The 16905-nt window shown below is 69.3% G+C and overlaps 2 protein-coding genes across 3 annotated transcripts; one reads left to right on the top strand and one right to left on the bottom strand.

Moving 5' to 3' along the window:
* Window positions 1–1094: 1094 nt before the first annotated feature.
* Window positions 1095–10045, top strand: SSBP4 (single stranded DNA binding protein 4). 2 transcript variants are annotated; one of them, XM_032092511.1, is made up of 17 exons: window positions 1095–1207; window positions 2761–2833; window positions 2949–3010; window positions 3831–3915; window positions 6478–6567; window positions 6993–7052; window positions 7158–7227; window positions 7341–7411; window positions 7646–7713; window positions 7810–7855; window positions 7962–7997; window positions 8089–8143; window positions 8327–8397; window positions 8506–8584; window positions 8880–8908; window positions 9529–9642; window positions 9956–10045. In XM_032092511.1, exons 1-17 carry the CDS (start codon window positions 1152–1154, stop codon window positions 9983–9985), a joined length of 1095 nt encoding a protein of 364 aa, XP_031948402.1. In that variant the 5' UTR covers window positions 1095–1151; the 3' UTR covers window positions 9986–10045. The 2 variants fall into 2 exon arrangements, with proteins under 2 accessions (XP_031948402.1, XP_031948403.1); XM_032092512.1 differs by having other exon boundaries at window positions 1152–1207; window positions 9529–9630.
* A 1783-nt stretch (window positions 10046–11828) lies between these two features.
* On the bottom strand, window positions 11829–16528 carry ISYNA1 (inositol-3-phosphate synthase 1). Its single transcript, XM_032092476.1, has 11 exons — window positions 16295–16528; window positions 15277–15401; window positions 15028–15189; window positions 14464–14593; window positions 14196–14389; window positions 13965–14114; window positions 13673–13888; window positions 13432–13596; window positions 13237–13350; window positions 12918–13135; window positions 11829–12199 (listed from the first exon to the last, which is right to left on the bottom strand). The coding sequence occupies exons 2-11, from the start codon at window positions 15388–15390 to the stop codon at window positions 11986–11988; spliced, it is 1677 nt and encodes a 558-aa protein (XP_031948367.1). The 5' UTR covers window positions 15391–15401; window positions 16295–16528; the 3' UTR covers window positions 11829–11985.
* Window positions 16529–16905: the final 377 nt, after the last annotated feature.

Genomic DNA, 16905 nt, shown 5'->3' with positions numbered 1-16905 from the left:
AGTGCATCATGTTCACGTCCACTCCCCGGGTCCATGTCCCTCCATGTCCACCCCCCTGTGTCCCCCCCGTGTCACACCGTGGCCGTGGCCGCCCCCTGGTGTCCGAGTCCCTCCGTGACCACCTGCTCACATCCCCGTCCGTGTGTCCCCCTCGTGTCCGTGTCCATGCATGCCCAACCCCTTGCATGTGTCCATCCCGTTGTGTCCCCGCTGTCACATCCGTGTCCCCCTGTGTCCCGTGTCTGTGTCCCTCGTGCCCCTCCATGTCCATCCTCTCAAATCCATGTTCCTCCATGACCATCCCGTCTCCATTCTCTCGTGTCACTGCCCCTTTAAGTCCACCCCCTCGCGTCCGCGTCCACCCTGTCACATCCGTGTTCCTCTGTGTCCCCCGTGTCCCCCTGTGTCCCCCCTCCCATGTCCACCCCTTCATGTCCGTGTCCACCCCTTCATGTCCGTGCCCACCTTTTCGTGTCCGTGTCCCTCCATGCCCATCCCCTCGCGTCCACCCTGCCACATGTCCCCCCCCGTATCCCCTATGTCCGTGTCCAGCCCCTCGTGTCCCTCCGTGACCACCATGTTCGTGTCCCCTCGTGTCACTGCCCCTTTAATTCACCCCCTCGTGTCCACGATCCCCCGTGTGTCCCCGTCCCTGGATGCCCATCCCCCTGTGTCCTTGCCCCTCCGTGCCCACCCCCTCGCGCGCGTCCCCCGTGTCCGTGCCCACTCCTCGCCTCCGTGTCCCCGCGTTCCCCGCGTCCACCCTCTCGGATCCGCGTCCACCCTGTCACATCCGCGTCCCTCTGAGCCCCCTGTGTCCACCCCTGCCCCTCATCGCCCACTCCTCGCGTCCCCCCGTGTCCGCGTCCCCCTCTCCGCGACCACCCCCCACTCCCTCCTCAGCGCGGTCCCCACCGCCTCCCCCCGCCGCCATCGCCCCTTTAAGCGCGGCGCGCGGCGCGGGGGGGGTGGTGTCGGCGCTGCCGGAACAGCCGCGCGGGGGGGGCGCGGCGGTTTCAAGCTCCCCCTCGGGCGCGCGGCCGCAGCCGGCGGGGCCGGGCCGGGCCGGGCCGGGATGGCGGCGGGGGCGGCGGGGGCGGCGGGGGCCGCGCGGGGCCGGGCCCGGGGCCGCTGACAGCCGCCGCCGCGCCATGTACGCCAAGGGCAAGGGCTCCGGCGTGCCCTCGGACGGCCAGGCCCGCGAGAAGTGAGTGCGGCGCCGGGCGGCGGCGGGGGACGGCCGGGGCGCGGAAGTTTTTGCCGGGGCGGGCGCCGGGGGAGCGGGGACGGAGCGGGAAGGAAGGGGGGGGGAAGATCGGGAAAAGGGGGGGGGGGGGAGATCGGGGGGCGGGCGGACCCCCCGGCCCCGCCCCGCCGGGGAGCACCGGCAGCCGCGGGGCAGCGGGAGCTGGCGGGGGTCAGCCGGGCACCGGCAGCCGGGATGAGCCCCCCGGTTTGCGGCATCCCCCGGGGCACTGGGAGTCGGGATGATCCCCCTGGTCCGTGCTATCCCCCGGGGCACCGGGAGCTGCGGGGGCACCGGGAGCCGGATGGTTCCCCCCGATCTGTGCCATTCCCCGGCGTACCGGGAATCGGGATGATCCCCCCGGTCCGTGACATCTCGGGGTACCGGGACCCGGGATGATCCCCCCGGTCCGTGACATCCCCCGGGACACCGAGAACTGCGATGTGCCGGGGTCCGCGGCATCCCCCGTGGCACCGGGAGCCGCGATCACACCGGGACTAACGGGAGCCGGGGTGTGCCCCCCGGGCATTGCCACATCTCGGGGCACCGGGAGCTGCGGGAGCACCGGGAGCCGGGATGATCCCCCTGTCTGCGGCATCCCCGGGGGCACCGGCAGCCGGGATGCCCCTTCCCCGGCCGTGCCATCCCCCGGGGTACCGGGACCCGGGATGATCCCCCCGGTCCGTGCCATCCGCCGGGGTTCCGGGAACCGCGAGCGCACCGTGATTACCGGGAACCGGGCTGTGCCTGCCTGTCTCTGCCATCCTCCGGGGCACCGGCAGCCGGGAGGATCCCCCCGGGCATTGCCATCCTCCGGGGCACCGTGACCCGCGATGGCACCGGGGCTACCGCGAGCCGGGATGTGCCCGGTCCGCAGCATCCCTGAGGGCGCCGGGAGCCGTCCGCGGCCGTGCCATCCCCTGGGGCAGCGGGGACCGAAGCGGCACCGGGGCTCCTGATGCTCCCCGGTCTCTGCCGCTCCCGGTCCCCGGGACCGTGCCGCGCCGTTCCCGGCTGTCCCTGTCCCGCCGTGTCCCCGTGCCCGAGGCCACCGCGCTCCCCGGAGCAGCTGCTGGGGTCGGGGGCTGCACCCACCGCGCTCCCCCCAGAGCAGGACCCCCGGGGGGGCCCCGCAGGTCCCGCTCCTGCTCCCGGGAGGGGATGTGGCACCCTGGGGTTCCCTGAGTGGCCTCCGCCAGGGGACACCCGTGGTGGCACTCGGCCCTGGGCCACATCCTGCGTGGGATGTGTCACCTGTCCTGGAGCCACCCCAGCGGTGGGAAGCGGTTGCCGTGGAGGGCGTGCGGTGTCACCGGTGGGAGCCACTCGGTGTCACCGGCGGGGTCCCTCGCAGGGAGGTGACATCGGACGTCCTTTGTTAATTGTGCACTAATTGAACGCGGGGCTCCGTCCTGGCCGTCCCCCGTGTCCCTCGGGGTCCGTTGGGTGGGGATGTCACCGGGGGGGTGGCAGGTCGCTGACACCCCGTCCCTGTCCCCCTGCTGTCCCCCCAGGCTGGCGCTCTACGTCTACGAGTACCTGCTGCACGTGGGGGCCCAGAAATCCGCCCAGACCTTCCTGTCGGAGGTAAGGGGGGGGCGGGCAGCGCCCCCAGACCCCCCCATCCCACCCACCGGGGGTCCTGGAGCCCCATCCCTGGTGGGGGCTGCTGACCCCCCTCTCCCTTTGCCCCTCTCCACAGATCCGATGGGAGAAGAACATCACGCTGGGGGAGCCCCCCGGCTTCCTGCACTCCTGGTGGTGGTGAGTTGGGGTCCGGGGGGGTAGGAAAGGGGGGAACCCCCCCCATTGCCATGGCAGGGGGGCTGGAAGGGGGCTAGGAGCTGCCCCCCCATCCCATTCTGCCAACACATCACCTCGTAGCCCATAAACCTGTCCCTCTGCTTTTCCCATCAGCGATTTGGGGGACCCCCCCCCTTTCCCTCCCATCCCGGCCCCCCCGCCCGGCTCCTCCAGATGGATCCAATTTGGCACCAAACGTGGAGCTGGGGGGGGTGGGGGGCTCCCAGCCCCGGGGCTGGACCCCCGCACTGGGGGGTGATGGGGATGTGGGGGGCACCCCGCGGGTGGACATCACTTGGGGGGGCCTCGGGGGGGGCAGTGAGTGATCAGTTGGTGATTTGGGGGGGGGACACAGACAGTGAGGGGGCATCGGTGCCTTCCCACTCCTAAACGGGGGGGGTCAAGCTGGCACCCGGCCAGCACCCCCCAAACCTGGGGGGCACCCAGAAACGGACCCGACCCCTCTGCTGTCCCACGCCCAGGGCGGGGGTCTCGGGCAGGGGACCCCCCCCATCCCATCCCGCCCCGGGATGCTGCAGCCTGATGTAAAGTCCCAGGAATTTGGGCTCCGGCCGTAGCGACCGTTTCCAGGGAAAACAGGCGGCAGCGCTGGAGCCGGGAGGCCCCCGCCGAGGGGGGGACACGGCCGCGGCCCCCCCGCCCCATCGCTGACACGAGCGTGGCCGTGCTCAGCCGCGCCGTGGGGGTCGGTGGGGGATGGCCAGGGGTGCAGATTAGGGGGGGGTCCTCACCCGCTGTGTCCCCCCCGCCCTTTTCCCAGCGTCTTCTGGGATCTGTACTGCGCCGCCCCGGACCGCCGGGAGACCTGCGAGCATTCCAGCGAGGCCAAAGCCTTCCATGACTACGTGAGTGCCTCGGGATGGGGGGGTCCGTGCCCCCTGCCCCCCCCCCCACCGCCCACCCGCCGGCAGGACCCCCCCGCCGGCGTTCCCGCGCGCTGCCAGCCCCGGATCTGTGGGTGACCTATTTCACGGGGCGGCGGCGAGGGGGGGTTAATCCCTGGGGGCCTGGCTCAGTGCCCCCCCCCCCCACGGGGACCCCGGCGTGCCCTGGCGTGCCCATCCCCCACTGTCACCCCCCCCAGGGCACAGGGACCCCCCCATCCCTCCCAGTCCCACGCCATGGGCACAGTGACAGGCTCTCGCTGCCCAGCCAGGGGTGTCCCCCCCTCTCCACCCGGTGTCCTGGGGGTCACCACGGGGCTCAGTGGGACCCCCCCTCACTGAGGGGACCCCCCCAGAACAGCTCTGCTCCTTCCCAGCACCAGCTCCGGTGGGTTAATCATTGGCACAGAGTCAACAGCCCCCGGTGTTCCCGGCATTCCCGGTGTTCCCGGCATGTCCCTGTGCCTGCTCCTGCCAGGACTGTGGGCACAGGGGGGGCATGGGGGGGCCTGGGGTCCAGGGGGGGCTGTGGGGGGCACCGTGCTCTGGGGTGGGGAGTGGTCCCTGGGATGTAGGATGACGCAGGATCCTGTGGGATGCTGTGGGATGCAGGATGATGCAGGGCCCACGGTCCCACAGGATGCAGGATGATGCAGGATGCCGTGGGATGCGGGAGGCTGTGGGATCCACGGTGCTGTGGGATGCGGGATGCTCTGGGATGTGGGATGCCACGGGATGCAGGAGGCCGTGGGATGGTGCAGGAGGCCGTGGGATGGTGCAGGAGGCCGTGGGATGGTGCAGGATGCTGTGGGATGGTGCAGGAGGCTGTGGGATGGCGCAGGAGGCCGTGGGATGGTGCAGGAGGCCGTGGGATGGTGCAGGAGGCTGTGGGATGGTGCAGGATGCTGCGGGGTCCGCAGTCCCCCGGGATGTGGGATGCTGTGACGCGCAGGGTGGCACGGTGGGATGCAGAGGGCCGCGGGATGCAGGATGCTGTGGGACACGCGGTGGCACGGGGGGGATGCCAGGGGCTGCCGGACAATCCGCGGCCCCGTGGATTCAGGACCCTGCGGGGCCCACACGGAGCCGCTGCCCCCCGGGACACCCCTCACCCCCGTGGGGTCCCGTGGGGCCGCACCGGCACCGCGGGGGCTGCAGCAGGACCCCCCCTCGCCGCCCCCGGCCCCCGGCGCTGCGCAGAGCTGATTTCCATGCTGGAATTAATGAGGCTGCCGGTGCGGTGACGGTGACGCCGGGGACATGGCGCGGGTCAGGCCACGTTGCCATGGCACTGCTGCCTGGCAGAGCCGGGGAGCGCTGGGGGGGAGCCCCACGGCCCCCCCTGCGCCCGCTGGGGTGCCCCATGCAACCGTGGGCCCATCCCAGTGCCCAGCTGGGCTGGACTGGGGGGCCTAGCATGGAGCCGGGGCCCCTCGCATTCCCATGGGTGCTGCTCCACCAGCCCCCCCTCCCCGGACACATCGGGACCACCCCCCCGAGCATCCTGGTGACCCCATAAAATTGGGGGGGGTTCCGGGCTGTGCACAGCAGTTTTTGGGGGGTATTGGCAGCAGCCGCCCCACAGCGGGCTCTGGGGTCCCCCCTGGGGTGAGCAGCCCCCAAACTGCCCCCCACGTGTCCCCCCCCCCTCCAATTTTCTCCCTCCTGACCTTGAGCCCGCAGGAGGAGCCGCAGCTCCCCAACCTGTTGCCATGGCAACTCTGCTTTGCATCACCGAGTGATGGGGGGGACGGGGGGGCCCCGTTTGGCCCCCGTTTGAGGGGGCAGCACTGTCACCCCCATGGGGCTGCACCAGCAGCGGCCCCGATCCGTCACTGTCGCTGTGTCTGGGGCAGGAGTGGGGGGATCCCCTAGAGGGGACATGGCCTGGGGCCAGCCCTGAGACCCCCACGGACCCCCGGTGCCCACCCCCATGGGGTACAGACCCCATCTGGGCTCCGCTGGGCTCTCGCTGTCACCATCTCTGGGTGTCCCAGCCGTGACTTGTGTCCATGGCGTGACCCGTGTGTCCCCACGGGGTGTCACCATCCCCATCCGTGTCCCCAGAGCCGCAGCAGCAGCAGCAGCACCTTCCCGTCACCCGCCCGTGGGTGCTGCCCCTCCAAGCACAGCGGGACCCCCGGTGCTGGCAGGGGTTTGGGGGGCGCGGGGCCCCCGGGTGGAGGGGGCAGCGCGGGGTCCCCCCCTTCTCCTCCTCCCCTCCAAATTGAAACCAGTTGTGGCGCAGGGGCCGAGCCGGAAAAGCGGCACATTCCTTCCCCTAACAGCTCCCCCGCGGACGGGCCCGGCCGGCGAGTGGGGCCAGGGCCCCCTGCCCGCGCCCCCCCGGCCCCGGGGGTCCCCCCAGTTGGGCTGGGAGGGGAACGTGGGGCGAGCTGGGCCCCGGGCTCGGTGCTGCGGGGGGCGACGCGGGGATGGGGAGGCCCTGAGGGTGGGGGACAGTGGGGTCGGGGGGCGATGGGGACCCCCCCCAGCCCCGCCCTGAGCTCTCTCTCCCCGCAGAGCGCGGCGGCAGCGCCCAGCCCGGTGATGGGGAACCTGCCCCCCGGGGATGGCATGGCCGGGGGTCCCGTGCCCCCCGCCTTCTTCCAGGTACCGAGCCCTGCGTGTCCCCGGCGTGTGCCCGCGCCTGAGCCTGGTTGCTCCCGTGTCCCCAGCCAGTTTTGGGGGGTGGGTCACACCCTCACCATGGCACAGCCTCCCCTCGCCCAGGCCCTGTGCCCCCCACACCCTCACCGCCCCCCCCCCAGACTGCCCCTGAGGTCACAGCCCCCCCCCAGCCCCCTCCCAGGGGTCACAGCCCCCCCAAAGCCCCCTGCCCATAACACCCCCCCGTTGTGTTTCTCTCCAAGGCTCCTGCGGGTGCCCCCCCTTTCCACCCCCCACCCCCGGGGTGCCCCTGCTGGGCACAGCCCCCCCAGCCCCCCAGCACGGCCTCAGCCCCCCTCACGACCCCCCCAGGGGGACACCGATCCCCCCCAGCCCCGGCTGACCCCCAGACCCCCCCTCTCTTGCAGCCCTTCATGTCCCCCCGCTACCCCGGCGGCCCCCGGCCCCCGCTCCGGATGCCCAACCAGGTGAGGCGGTCGCTGCCGGGACCCCCCCTCCCTAAAGAAAGGGGTGCAGCCCCCCCCCCCCCCCCCGGCAGCACCCTGACCCCCTACTGCCCCCCCTCTCCGCAGCCCCCCGTGGGTGTTCCCGGCTCCCAGCCGCTGCTGCCCAACGCCATGGACCCGGCTGCACGCTCGCAGGGTGAGTCGGGGGTCCCTGTCCCCCCTCCCCGTGTCCCCCCCAGACCCCGAGGTGGTTTTGGGGGGTGGGGGGGGCTGTGGGGTCTCACACCTCCCCCTCCCCGATTTGTGCAGGGCATCCTGGCATGGGGGGCCCGATGCAGCGCATGAACCCCCCCCGAGGCATGGCCGGGATGGGGCCACAGGTACGGGATGGTGGCATACCGGGATACCGGGATACCGGGATGGGGCAGGGACCCGGATACAGGGTGGGAGTGGTTACAGGGCCATGGGGACATGGATTTGGGAATGGGGATGGGTACAAGGGGATAGAAGGATGCAGGGTTGGGATACAGGGATAAAGGGATGGGAATGGGAATACAGGGATGGGGACAGTGCCAGGGATGTCCCAGCCCCACTGACCCCCCCTCTCCCGGCAGAGCTACGGCAGCGGGATGCGCCCCCCCCCCAGCTCGCTGGCCGGCCCTGGAATGCCCACCATGAACATGTAAGACCCCCGTGCCCCCCCCCCCGTGACCCCCCCACTGTGGCGGGGGCCCCGGGACCGGCAGGACCCCCCCTCACTGTCCCCGTTGCCTTCCAGGGGTCCTGGTGGCCGCGGGCCCTGGCCCAACCCCAACGCCAACTCCGTAAGTTTTGGGGGTGGGTGGGGGGGGGTAATACTTTTGGGGGGGGTCCTGTGGGGATGTTGCCCCCGTGTCCACCCCTGTGCTGACCCCACTTTGTCCCCCCCAGATCGCCTACTCCTCCTCATCCCCCGGCAATTACGTGGTGAGTACTGGGGTGCACTGTTGGGGGTGGGGCTGCAGTGACCCCGTGACCCCCCCACAAACCACCCCCCCTCTTTCCTTTTCCCTTCCAGGGCCCTCCTGGGGGCGGTGGCCCCCCCGGCACCCCCATCCTGCCCAGCCCCGGAGGTGAGTGAGGGGATGGGATGGGGTGTGAGTGGGATTTGGGGGGCTGCGAGTGGGATTTGGGGGTGTGAGTGGGATTTGCGGGGGTGTGAGTGGGATTTGAGGGTGTGAGTGGGATTTGCGGGGGTGTGAGTGGGATTTGGGGGGGTCCACGCTCATCCCCCCCCGTGTGCTGTCCCCCCCCAGACTCCACCAACTCCAGTGAGAACATGTACACCATGATGAACCCCATCGGACCCGCGGGGAACCGGCCCAACGTGAGTGACGGGATGGGGGACAGGAACTGGGGACAGGGACTGGGGACAGGGACTGGGATGAGGGGGGGAGTCCCCCCAACATTCCTCACCCCCCCCTTTCCCTTCCAGTTCCCGATGGGGCCCGGACCCGAGGGGCCCATGGGCGGGATGAGCGCAATGGAGCCGCACCACATGAACGGATCCTTAGGTGGGTGACACCCCGCTGGGGACAGGGGGGTCCTGTGTGTCCTCCCCCCCCCAGCACCCCCAAAATCCCAAATCCTGTGGGATATGAGCTCCATCTGCGGCTGGAGGGGCTCGTGCAGCAGGGGGGGCACATGGATGGGAGGGGGGAATGGATTGAGGGGACAGACACGGATTTGGGGACACACGGATTGAGGGGACGTGGATGGACTGGGGGACACGTGGATTAGGGACACACAAAGTTTGGGGGGCACCCACGCATTGGGGGGGTCACTAACACCCTGCTGTCATCCTGGCAGGCTCCGGGGACATGGATGGGCTGCCAAAGGTGAGTTGGGGACCCTGGGACCCCCTTTACTGGGACTCCCCCCCATGCACTGGACCCTTCCCATAGACTGGGACCCCATTTATTGGGACCCCTCCCTCATTCACTGGGAGCCCCCACATATATTGGGATCACATTTCTTGGGACCCCCCCATTTTCTGGGACCACCCCTCTTACTGGGACCCCATTTATTGGCGCTCCCCCATTTCCTGGGACCACGCCACTTACTGGGACCCCATTTATTGGCGCTCCCCCATTTTCTGGGACCACCCCTCTTACTGAGACCCCATTTATTGGCGCTCCCCCATTTCCTGGGACCACGCCACTTACTGGGACCCCATTTATTGGGGCTCCCCCATTTCCTGGGACCACCCCTCTTACTGGGACCCCATTTATTGGCGCTCCCCCATTTCCTGGGACCACCCCTCTTACTGGGACCCCATTTATTCCCCCCCCAGTACTGGCACTCTCCCACCCCAATGCACTGGGGACCCCCCATGAACCAAGACCCCCCCATCTACTGGGACCCCATTTATTGCCCCAAACCCACCAGAACCGCCCCCCCCCATACCCCAAAACCCCCCCCGCTAACCCTTCTCTCCCCCTCCCCACCTTTCCTCCAGAGCTCCCCCAGTAACTTGGGGGCCCTGAGCAACCCCCCCGGGACCCCTCGGGACGACGCCGAGCTGAGCAGCAATTTCCTAAATCCCTTCCAAAGCGACAGCGTAAGGGACCCGGTGGGGACCCCCGCGGACCCCCGGGGGGGCAGGCGGCGAGGGCGGGGGGCCCGGGGGGGGCGCGGCGGCCGGGGACGGGGGGGTTCAGCGAGCAAATCCCAGTGGCGACCCCCCGAAATTGTGTCACCACCGCCGCCACCACCGCCACCACCGCCACCACCACCAGCGCCAGCGCCAGCGCCGGGGGGGTCACCTTGGCCGAGCGGCCGCGAGGCGTGAGGAGGGCGGCGCTGGGGGGGCTGCGGTGTGCGTGCCCCCCCCCGGAGCCCCCCGCGGCCCCGCTAACGCTGTGGTGTCTCCGCTCTCTCTATAGTACTCGCCCAGCATGACAATGAGCGTGTGAGCCCCGCGCCGAGGCCAGCGACAGCCACAGACGCCCTCACCCACCACCACCACCACCACCACCACCGAAAAAAATTCATTAATTTTAAAGATCAGCCCCCCCCGCCCCGCCCCGTCACACCCCGCCCCACCCCCTCCGCGCCCCCCCCCCCCCCCTTTTCCAGCCCTGTCCCACTCCCACCCCCAACCCCCCTTTTTTTTTTGTTCCAAACGAACACTAAAAACGAGCAGAGAAAGCGCGGGAGGAAAAACGGGAAAAAAAAGAAATAATAATGATGATTAGAAATAAGTCACGTGACTTATTTGCTGCCCCCAACCTCCCCCCCTCACCCCCCCGGCCGCCCCCCTCCCCAGGACTGGGACCCCCCTCCCGTTTTCCAGCCCTTCCCACTCTCCCTGAACTGGGACCCCACCCAGCACTGGGAGCCCCCCTCTGTACTGGGACCCCTCCCCCCCCCTCCCCAGGACGGGGTCGGCGCTGGAGGGGGGGTCTGGCACTGCGGGGGTGCAGGGGGGGCTGTTTTGGGGTGTTTTGCCCCCCCTACATGGGGCGGTACCAAGCCCAGGGGAGGGGGATTTTTGGCGGGGGGGTCCATGGCATTGTGCCCCCCTCTCCCCTCCCCTCCATGGCAGGTGGTGCCAACCCCCCCCCCCCCCCGATTTGAGGGATCTGGGGGGCTTCACTGAGCTGTGCCCCCCCAGGCTGGGAGGGTGTGACTCCCTCCCAGTTCTCCCAGTGCCGCCCCCCCAAACCACACCCTGGGGGGGGGGGGGCGTGGCAGAACCAGCACAGCCCCCCCAATGTGGGTGCAGACCCCCCCCCCCTCCAAATCTGGGCTGTGCTGGGGGAGGGGGAAGGAGTGGGGGGGCCAAGCCATAACCCCCCCCATGGAGCCACCCCCCCCTCCTCCTCGGGCTCTTTAGGGGGGTCCCAGTGCAGAGCAGCCCCCCCAGCCCCGGGGGGGTCCCAGCCCCCCCAGCCCCGTCTGTGTGCTCAGCCAGCACTGTGATCCCCGGCCCCCCCCGAGCGCCAGACCGGGGCCCCCCCCGACCCCCCCAGGGACCACTTTAATATGAAGGAATTTTTTTTTTTTTTTTGGTGTGGTTTTGGGGTTTTTTTGGGGTTTTTTGGTTTTTATGTTTTGTTTTGTTTTGTTTTTTTGATTTTTTTTGGTTTTGCTGATTTTTTCCTCTTTTATAACAGAAAGGACCTCAAAGCCCCCCCTGACCTCCCCCCCCAAGAGCCCCCCCAAAATGCCGCCGCACACCCAGACCCCCCCTCCCCTGTACAGCCCCGCACTGGGGGTCCCCCTCGTGCCCCCCCCAGGTGGGGGGCAGCCCCCAGCCCCCATAGGGGTGATCCCCCCCCCCATAGGCGTAGTCGTTCTGTGTAGGGACCCCCCCTCATTTCTAAGCCTTTAGCCCCCCCCCATTGCTTATCAAAACAAAATGGGGGAGCCCCCCCCAAAAAAAAAGAACAAAAAGGAAAAAAAAAGAAAAAATACAAAAAGAGCAAAAAAAAGAAAAAAAAAGGCCTAAAATGACCAAAAAAAAAAAAAACACCCCACGACCCCCCCAACACACACCCCCCCCCCCCCCCCCGCATCAATAAATGTAATTTGATTTTTTTTCAGAAGGCGGCGATATTTGGGTCTCGTTGGGGGTGGGGGGACCCCAAAACCAGGTGAGGAAGACCTGAAGAGGAACGAGGTGAGGGGGACCCCAAAACCAGGTGAGGGTCTCAGGAACCATCTGGGGGACCCCAAAGACCAGATGAGGGTGACCCCAAGAACCGAGGGGACCCCAAAAGCCGAGTGAAGGGACCCCATAAGCCGGGGGAGGGGTCACGCTGTGCTCCGGGTTTATTGGTGGGTACAAAGCTTCACAGTTTGGAGTCGCCATCAACATTTGGGGTGGGGGGGAACAGTCCCCCCCAAACCCACCCTTCCCACCCCCCACCCCCCTAAAAAGCCGCTCCGGGCTGGCACGGGGCAGTCGGGGTTAGTCGGCGCCGTCGATGTGCAGGGGGGCTCGGGGCGGCCCCGGCCGGGGGGCACAGGGGTGCCCGTTGAGCTGGGCGGGCGCTGCCGGGCTCTTCTTGGGGACCAGGGGACAGGCGGCCCCCCCGGGACAGGCGCGCTTGGGGCTTGGCGCCGGCCGCTGCATCTTGTGCTCCAGCAGCATGTGGTTCTGGGGGGGCAGCCCCAGGCAGGCCCTGGGGGCACACAGGGGGTCAGGGTGGGCACCCCGGGGCTGGGGGAGGGCGGGGAGGTGGCACTGACAGGGCGGGGGACACGGAGCGTTGGGCACGGGGCGGGGAGCGGGATGGGTGTTCTGGGCATTGGGATGTGCTGGTGATGGGAACTGGGGGATACTGGAGCGGGGCACCTCCAGGTGTTGGGCACTGGGATCCCCCAGGCACCCCCAAGCACTGGGAACCCCAGGCTTTGGTTACTGGGACCCAATGGGAGCCACTGGTGCTGGGCACTGGGATCCGTTGTGTTGGGTACTGGGATCCATTTGTTTTGGGCTCCCCCCGGGCATCAGGGACTGGGACCCACTGGTGCAGGAGCCGCTGAGCACTGGGTGCCAGGGTCTGTGTGTTGGGACACCCTGGGCATGGGGACCCTGCTCCCCTCAGGCACCCCAGGACTGAGAAATGGGGACACATCCATGCTGGGACCTTGGTCCTGGGCATCTCCAGGACCTCTGGGCACTGGCACCATCATTCACCAGGACATACTGGAACCCACTGGTGGCACTGGGACCCACCCCCAGCACTGGGCACCCCAAGCCTTGGCCTCCAGGACCCCCTGGATTTGGACACCCCACAATGGGCACTGGGCTATCCCACACTGGGACCTCCTGCAAGCCTTTGGGTGCCACCATGGGCACCGGGGCGGTGGCACTTGGTGGACGGGGACCCCGGGTACCTCAGGATGTTCTCGATGCAGCTGCGCTGGCGGAAGAGCGCGTTGACCACGGGGGTGCCCTCGGGCACGAGCGGGGCCTTGCAGAGGAAGGCGAGGATGGAGAGGACGCTGTGGAAGCCCTGGAACTCGGGATCGGCCTCGGTGCAGAAGGTGATGCGCTGGCACAGCTCCGTCAGGATGGCCAGGTCCAGGATGATGGGGCTGGCCAGCAGCGAGTCCTGCGGGCAGCGAGGGGGTGAGGAGACACCCTGGCACTGAGGGGACACCCCGGGGACACCCCGGGGACACCCTGGGGACACGCCGGTGGCCCCGCACGCACCTCGCAGGTGTTGTGGATGACGATGGTGTTGGTGCCACCCATCATGATCTCGGACGTGTACTCGTCCAGCGCCCGCTTGCTGTCCCCCACGTAGGGCACGTACTTGATCACCACCTGCCAAAGCCACGTCCCCGTCACCCCCATTGTCACCCCCCACGTGTGTGTGTGACCCCCCCCCCAAAGCCCCCAACTCACGCAGTGGTCAGGCTTGTCCTGGGGGCCGTAGAGGATGGGGTTGGCCTGGACCGTGTCGTCCACCACGTTGCTCTTGGAGATCTCCTTGGAGCGGAACTGCTGCGGTGCCGAGAGGTTCTTGCCGTCGTTGTTCCCCAGGTGGTTGTAGCTCACGATGGACTTGGTCTGGCCAGGGGGGGCACGGGCAGGTCACCCCCTGTCCCCTGCGGCTGGGGACACCCCCCTGTCTGTCCCCACGTACCTTGAGCCCGGCGCCCACCAGGAAATCCACCAGCACCGACTTGAGCTTGGTCTGCCCCGACTTGAAGTCGTCGCCACCGATGAAGACGCGGCGCTGGGCGGCCAATTCCACCGCCCCCGGCACGAAGGTGTTCTGGGGGGACCCGTTGATGTAGGCGCAGCCCTCCAGGATGCTGGCCACGGCGAAGAGCGTGGACGGGGACACCTCCAGGCCTCGCTGCGGGGACACGGGGCAGCTCAGCGCCACCGCGGTGCTGCTGTCACCCTCCCGCTCCCCTCGCCCGCCCCCTGACCTCGATGGCCCTCAGCAGGTTGTCGGCGGTGTCGTTGAGCCCCGGCACGATGTCACAGAACCTCTCCGTGTTGGCCGTCCACAGGACGATGACTTTGTCCACCCCGCTGCTCTCCTTGAAGTCTCGGATGTCCCTGCGGATCTGCTCCACCTGGGTCACGGCCGGGACGCGTCAGAGCGGTGGCACCGCCCCCATGGCCCTTGTCCCCTCCCCTGCCCGCCCCGCCAGGACCTGCTCGGCCATGGAGCCCCGCAGGACGTTGTCCGCCCGCTCCTCCTGGTTGGCGGCGATGAATTCGGGGATGTAGATGGAAGGTCGGGGCTTCATCTTCTCCATGTGGGGCCAGAGCTGCTCCTGCAGCGGCCACTCCAGCACCTCCGCCCGCTTCATGGCCTCCGCCAGGTTCAGCGAGGAGATGTCCCAGCCTGGGGGACACGGGGTGACCCAAGCGCTCGGGGTGTCCCGTGCCGCTGTGGGGTCCCCCCCGTGTCCCACCTACCGTCGAAGACGATGTCGTTGGGGTGCACCATGGGCAGCAGGTCCCGGAAGGGCACGTAGACATCACCGGAAGGGCCGGTGCCCAGGCACACGGTGGAGGCTTGGAGCAGGGAGCCGTAGTAGTTGGCTTTCTGGGATGGGGAGGGCAAGGATGAGAGGATGGCAGGGAGAGGAGGGGTCCCAGCACCCCCAAATTGGGGGCTGGGGCTGCGGAGCCCCTTCGCAGGGGCAGGGAGGAGATCGGGGTGCAGGACACCGGTGCAGCCGAGCTTGGTGTCCCCATCCCTGTGGGATGACCCCGGGTCCCAGGGGTCATTCTGGGGACACCCCGGGGACACGGCCCTTGCAGGGGTCACGCTGAGGACACCCACTCCACTGAGGTCACACTGAGGACACCCACCCCACTGAGGTCACTCTGGGGACACACCTCTTGCAGGGACTCTGCTGGGGACACCCCCCTCGCTGGGATCTCACTGGGGACACCCACCTTGCAGGGGTCACACTGGGGGGGAACCCCCTCACTGGGGTCACACTGGGCACACCTCCCCTTGCTGGGGACACCCACCTTGCGCCCCGTCTTGGTCATCCAGGACAGCCCCAGCTTGTTGGCCAGCACGGCCGCCGTCACCGTGGTGCCGTTGTTGCCCCCCCAGCCCACCAGCATCACCCCCAGGCGCGGCACCTGCCGGCCCGTGCGGAAGGTGAAGCGGGTGGAGCACGGCCGCACCTGGGGACAGAGAGAGGGGACAGCTGGGGACAAAGGGGACGAGCAGAGCCCCCCCCGAGCCCCCCGGGCCCCCCGCCACCTGCCCACCTTGGTGACGCCGTTCTCCTTGCAGACGTGCACGGTGCTGTACGTGTACTTGGCCTCGATGAAGTCCTTGCTGTAGGTGACGTTGGGGCTCTCCACGAGGAACGGCTCTGCCATTGTTCCTGGAGCTGCAATAGGAGGAAATGGGTGTCAGCGCCGCTGGCCTGGCACGCCGGGCCACCCCCCCCCGGCCCTCCCCGGGCCCTCCGCCCTGCTGGGACGTGGCTGTGCCGCCCGTGGGGACCTTGGCTCCCTGCCCTCCCAGTCTGGTGGTGGCACTGGGACGCTCACTGCAGCCCCTTCCCACGCGTGTCCCGGGACAGGGGGGGAGTTGGGGGGGACACCCTCACCCCAAGACCTCACGGAGGGCCCAGAGAGCCGAGGGGTGCGGGACAGACAAGGACTGTCCCTGGTGTCCCCTCCCTGGGGGTGGCACAGGAAGGCGTGGGGGACTAGGGATGCTCCCAGGGGACATGGGGTGTCCCTGCACGCCGGGGGGCCGGGGGCTGCAGGGGACGTGGGAACTGTGTCCTCGATCCCTGGGGGTGGCAGAAGGCACTTCCAGGTGACGTGGGGACAACCCTGCACCCTGGGGTGGCACAGGGGTCACGGGGACCAGGGGTGTCCCTGTTCCTGGGGATGTCAGAACGTGCAGCGGACGTGGGGACAGAAGCCGTCTCTCCCAGGCATGCAGGGAATTCGGTGACAGGGGCGGTCCCTACACCCTGGGGTGACAGATGAGGCAGGGGACATGGGGACGAGGGCTGTTTCCACTCTCAGAGCTGTCCCAGGGGACATCGGAGCAAGACTGTCCCAGCAGCCCGGGGTGGCACAGGGGACATGGGAACAAGGGCTGTCCCTCTCCAGGGGAAAGGGGATTTGGGGACAGCGGGTGTCCCAGCACCCCGGGGTGGCGGGGGACACCGGGACGAGAGCTGACCCCGCCGAGGGCGCGGGGGGACACGGATCCGCAAACCCGAACCTCTCCGGGGGTCAGTCCCGCCCCGCCGCGGGCACTCACCGGGCCGGGCCGCGCCGGGCGCGCAGGAGCCGGAGCCGGTGTCTGTGTCGGTGCCGGTGCCCGGTACCAGTGGTTGCGCCCGGTGCCCGTTGTCTGGTGGCGGTATCCTGTGCCCGGTGTGCGGTGCCCAGTGCCGGCAGCCGGTGTCCGGTGTTCAGTGCCCGGTGTCCGGTGCCGCCCCGCGGGGACGATGCGATCGCGCTGCGGCCGCCCCGGCTCCCGCCGCTTAATCGGCTCCGCGGCCCCGCCCCGGCCCCGCCCCCGCCCGGCCGCGCCCCCCGCACGTGCCCAACGGCACCGGCAGCCCCGGACCCCCCGGGCCCCCCCCGAGCCCCCGACCCCCGGTGCCGGGGCACGTGCGGGGCTCCCCGGACCACGCCGGCCGCTCGTACCGGGGGGGCGGCGGGAGGTGACGGGCAGGAGGGGGAAGCGGCCGCTGACCCGGGAAGGGGAAGTGTCGCCGGGGCCGGTCCCGGGCCGGGACCGGGGGTCCCGCCGCCGCCTTCCGGCCATTGACAGCCCCGGGCCGGCGGCTTCCTGCGCCCGGGACCCGCGGGCGCCTTCCCACGGCGCCGCTCCCACAGGGCTGCCAGCCCCGCACCGGCACCGCG

Source organism: Corvus moneduloides, chromosome 28 (genome assembly GCF_009650955.1).
Source record: "Corvus moneduloides isolate bCorMon1 chromosome 28, bCorMon1.pri, whole genome shotgun sequence".
NCBI classification, from domain to species: domain Eukaryota; kingdom Metazoa; phylum Chordata; class Aves; order Passeriformes; family Corvidae; genus Corvus; species Corvus moneduloides.
This window is presented reverse-complemented; position numbering and strand designations above follow the sequence as displayed.

Bases quoted from the DNA above. Each gene is read 5' to 3' on its own strand.
- SSBP4 (XM_032092511.1), top strand. From the start codon at position 1,152: ATGTACGCCAAGGGCAAGGGCTCCGGCGTGCCCTCGGACGGCCAGGCC. The intron at 7,053-7,157 runs GTGAGGCGGTCG...CCCTCTCCGCAG, and splicing joins CGCTCCGGATGCCCAACCAG to CCCCCCGTGGGTGTTCCCGG. The intron at 7,714-7,809 runs GTAAGACCCCCG...GTTGCCTTCCAG, and splicing joins GGAATGCCCACCATGAACAT to GGGTCCTGGTGGCCGCGGGC.
- ISYNA1 (XM_032092476.1), bottom strand. From the start codon at position 15,390: ATGGCAGAGCCGTTCCTCGTGGAGAGCCCCAACGTCACCTACAGCAAG. The intron at 15,190-15,276 runs GTGGGCAGGTGG...CTCTGTCCCCAG, and splicing joins AGGAGAACGGCGTCACCAAG to GTGCGGCCGTGCTCCACCCG. The intron at 14,115-14,195 runs GTCCTGGCGGGG...GCCGTGACCCAG, and splicing joins GGGGCTCCATGGCCGAGCAG to GTGGAGCAGATCCGCAGGGA.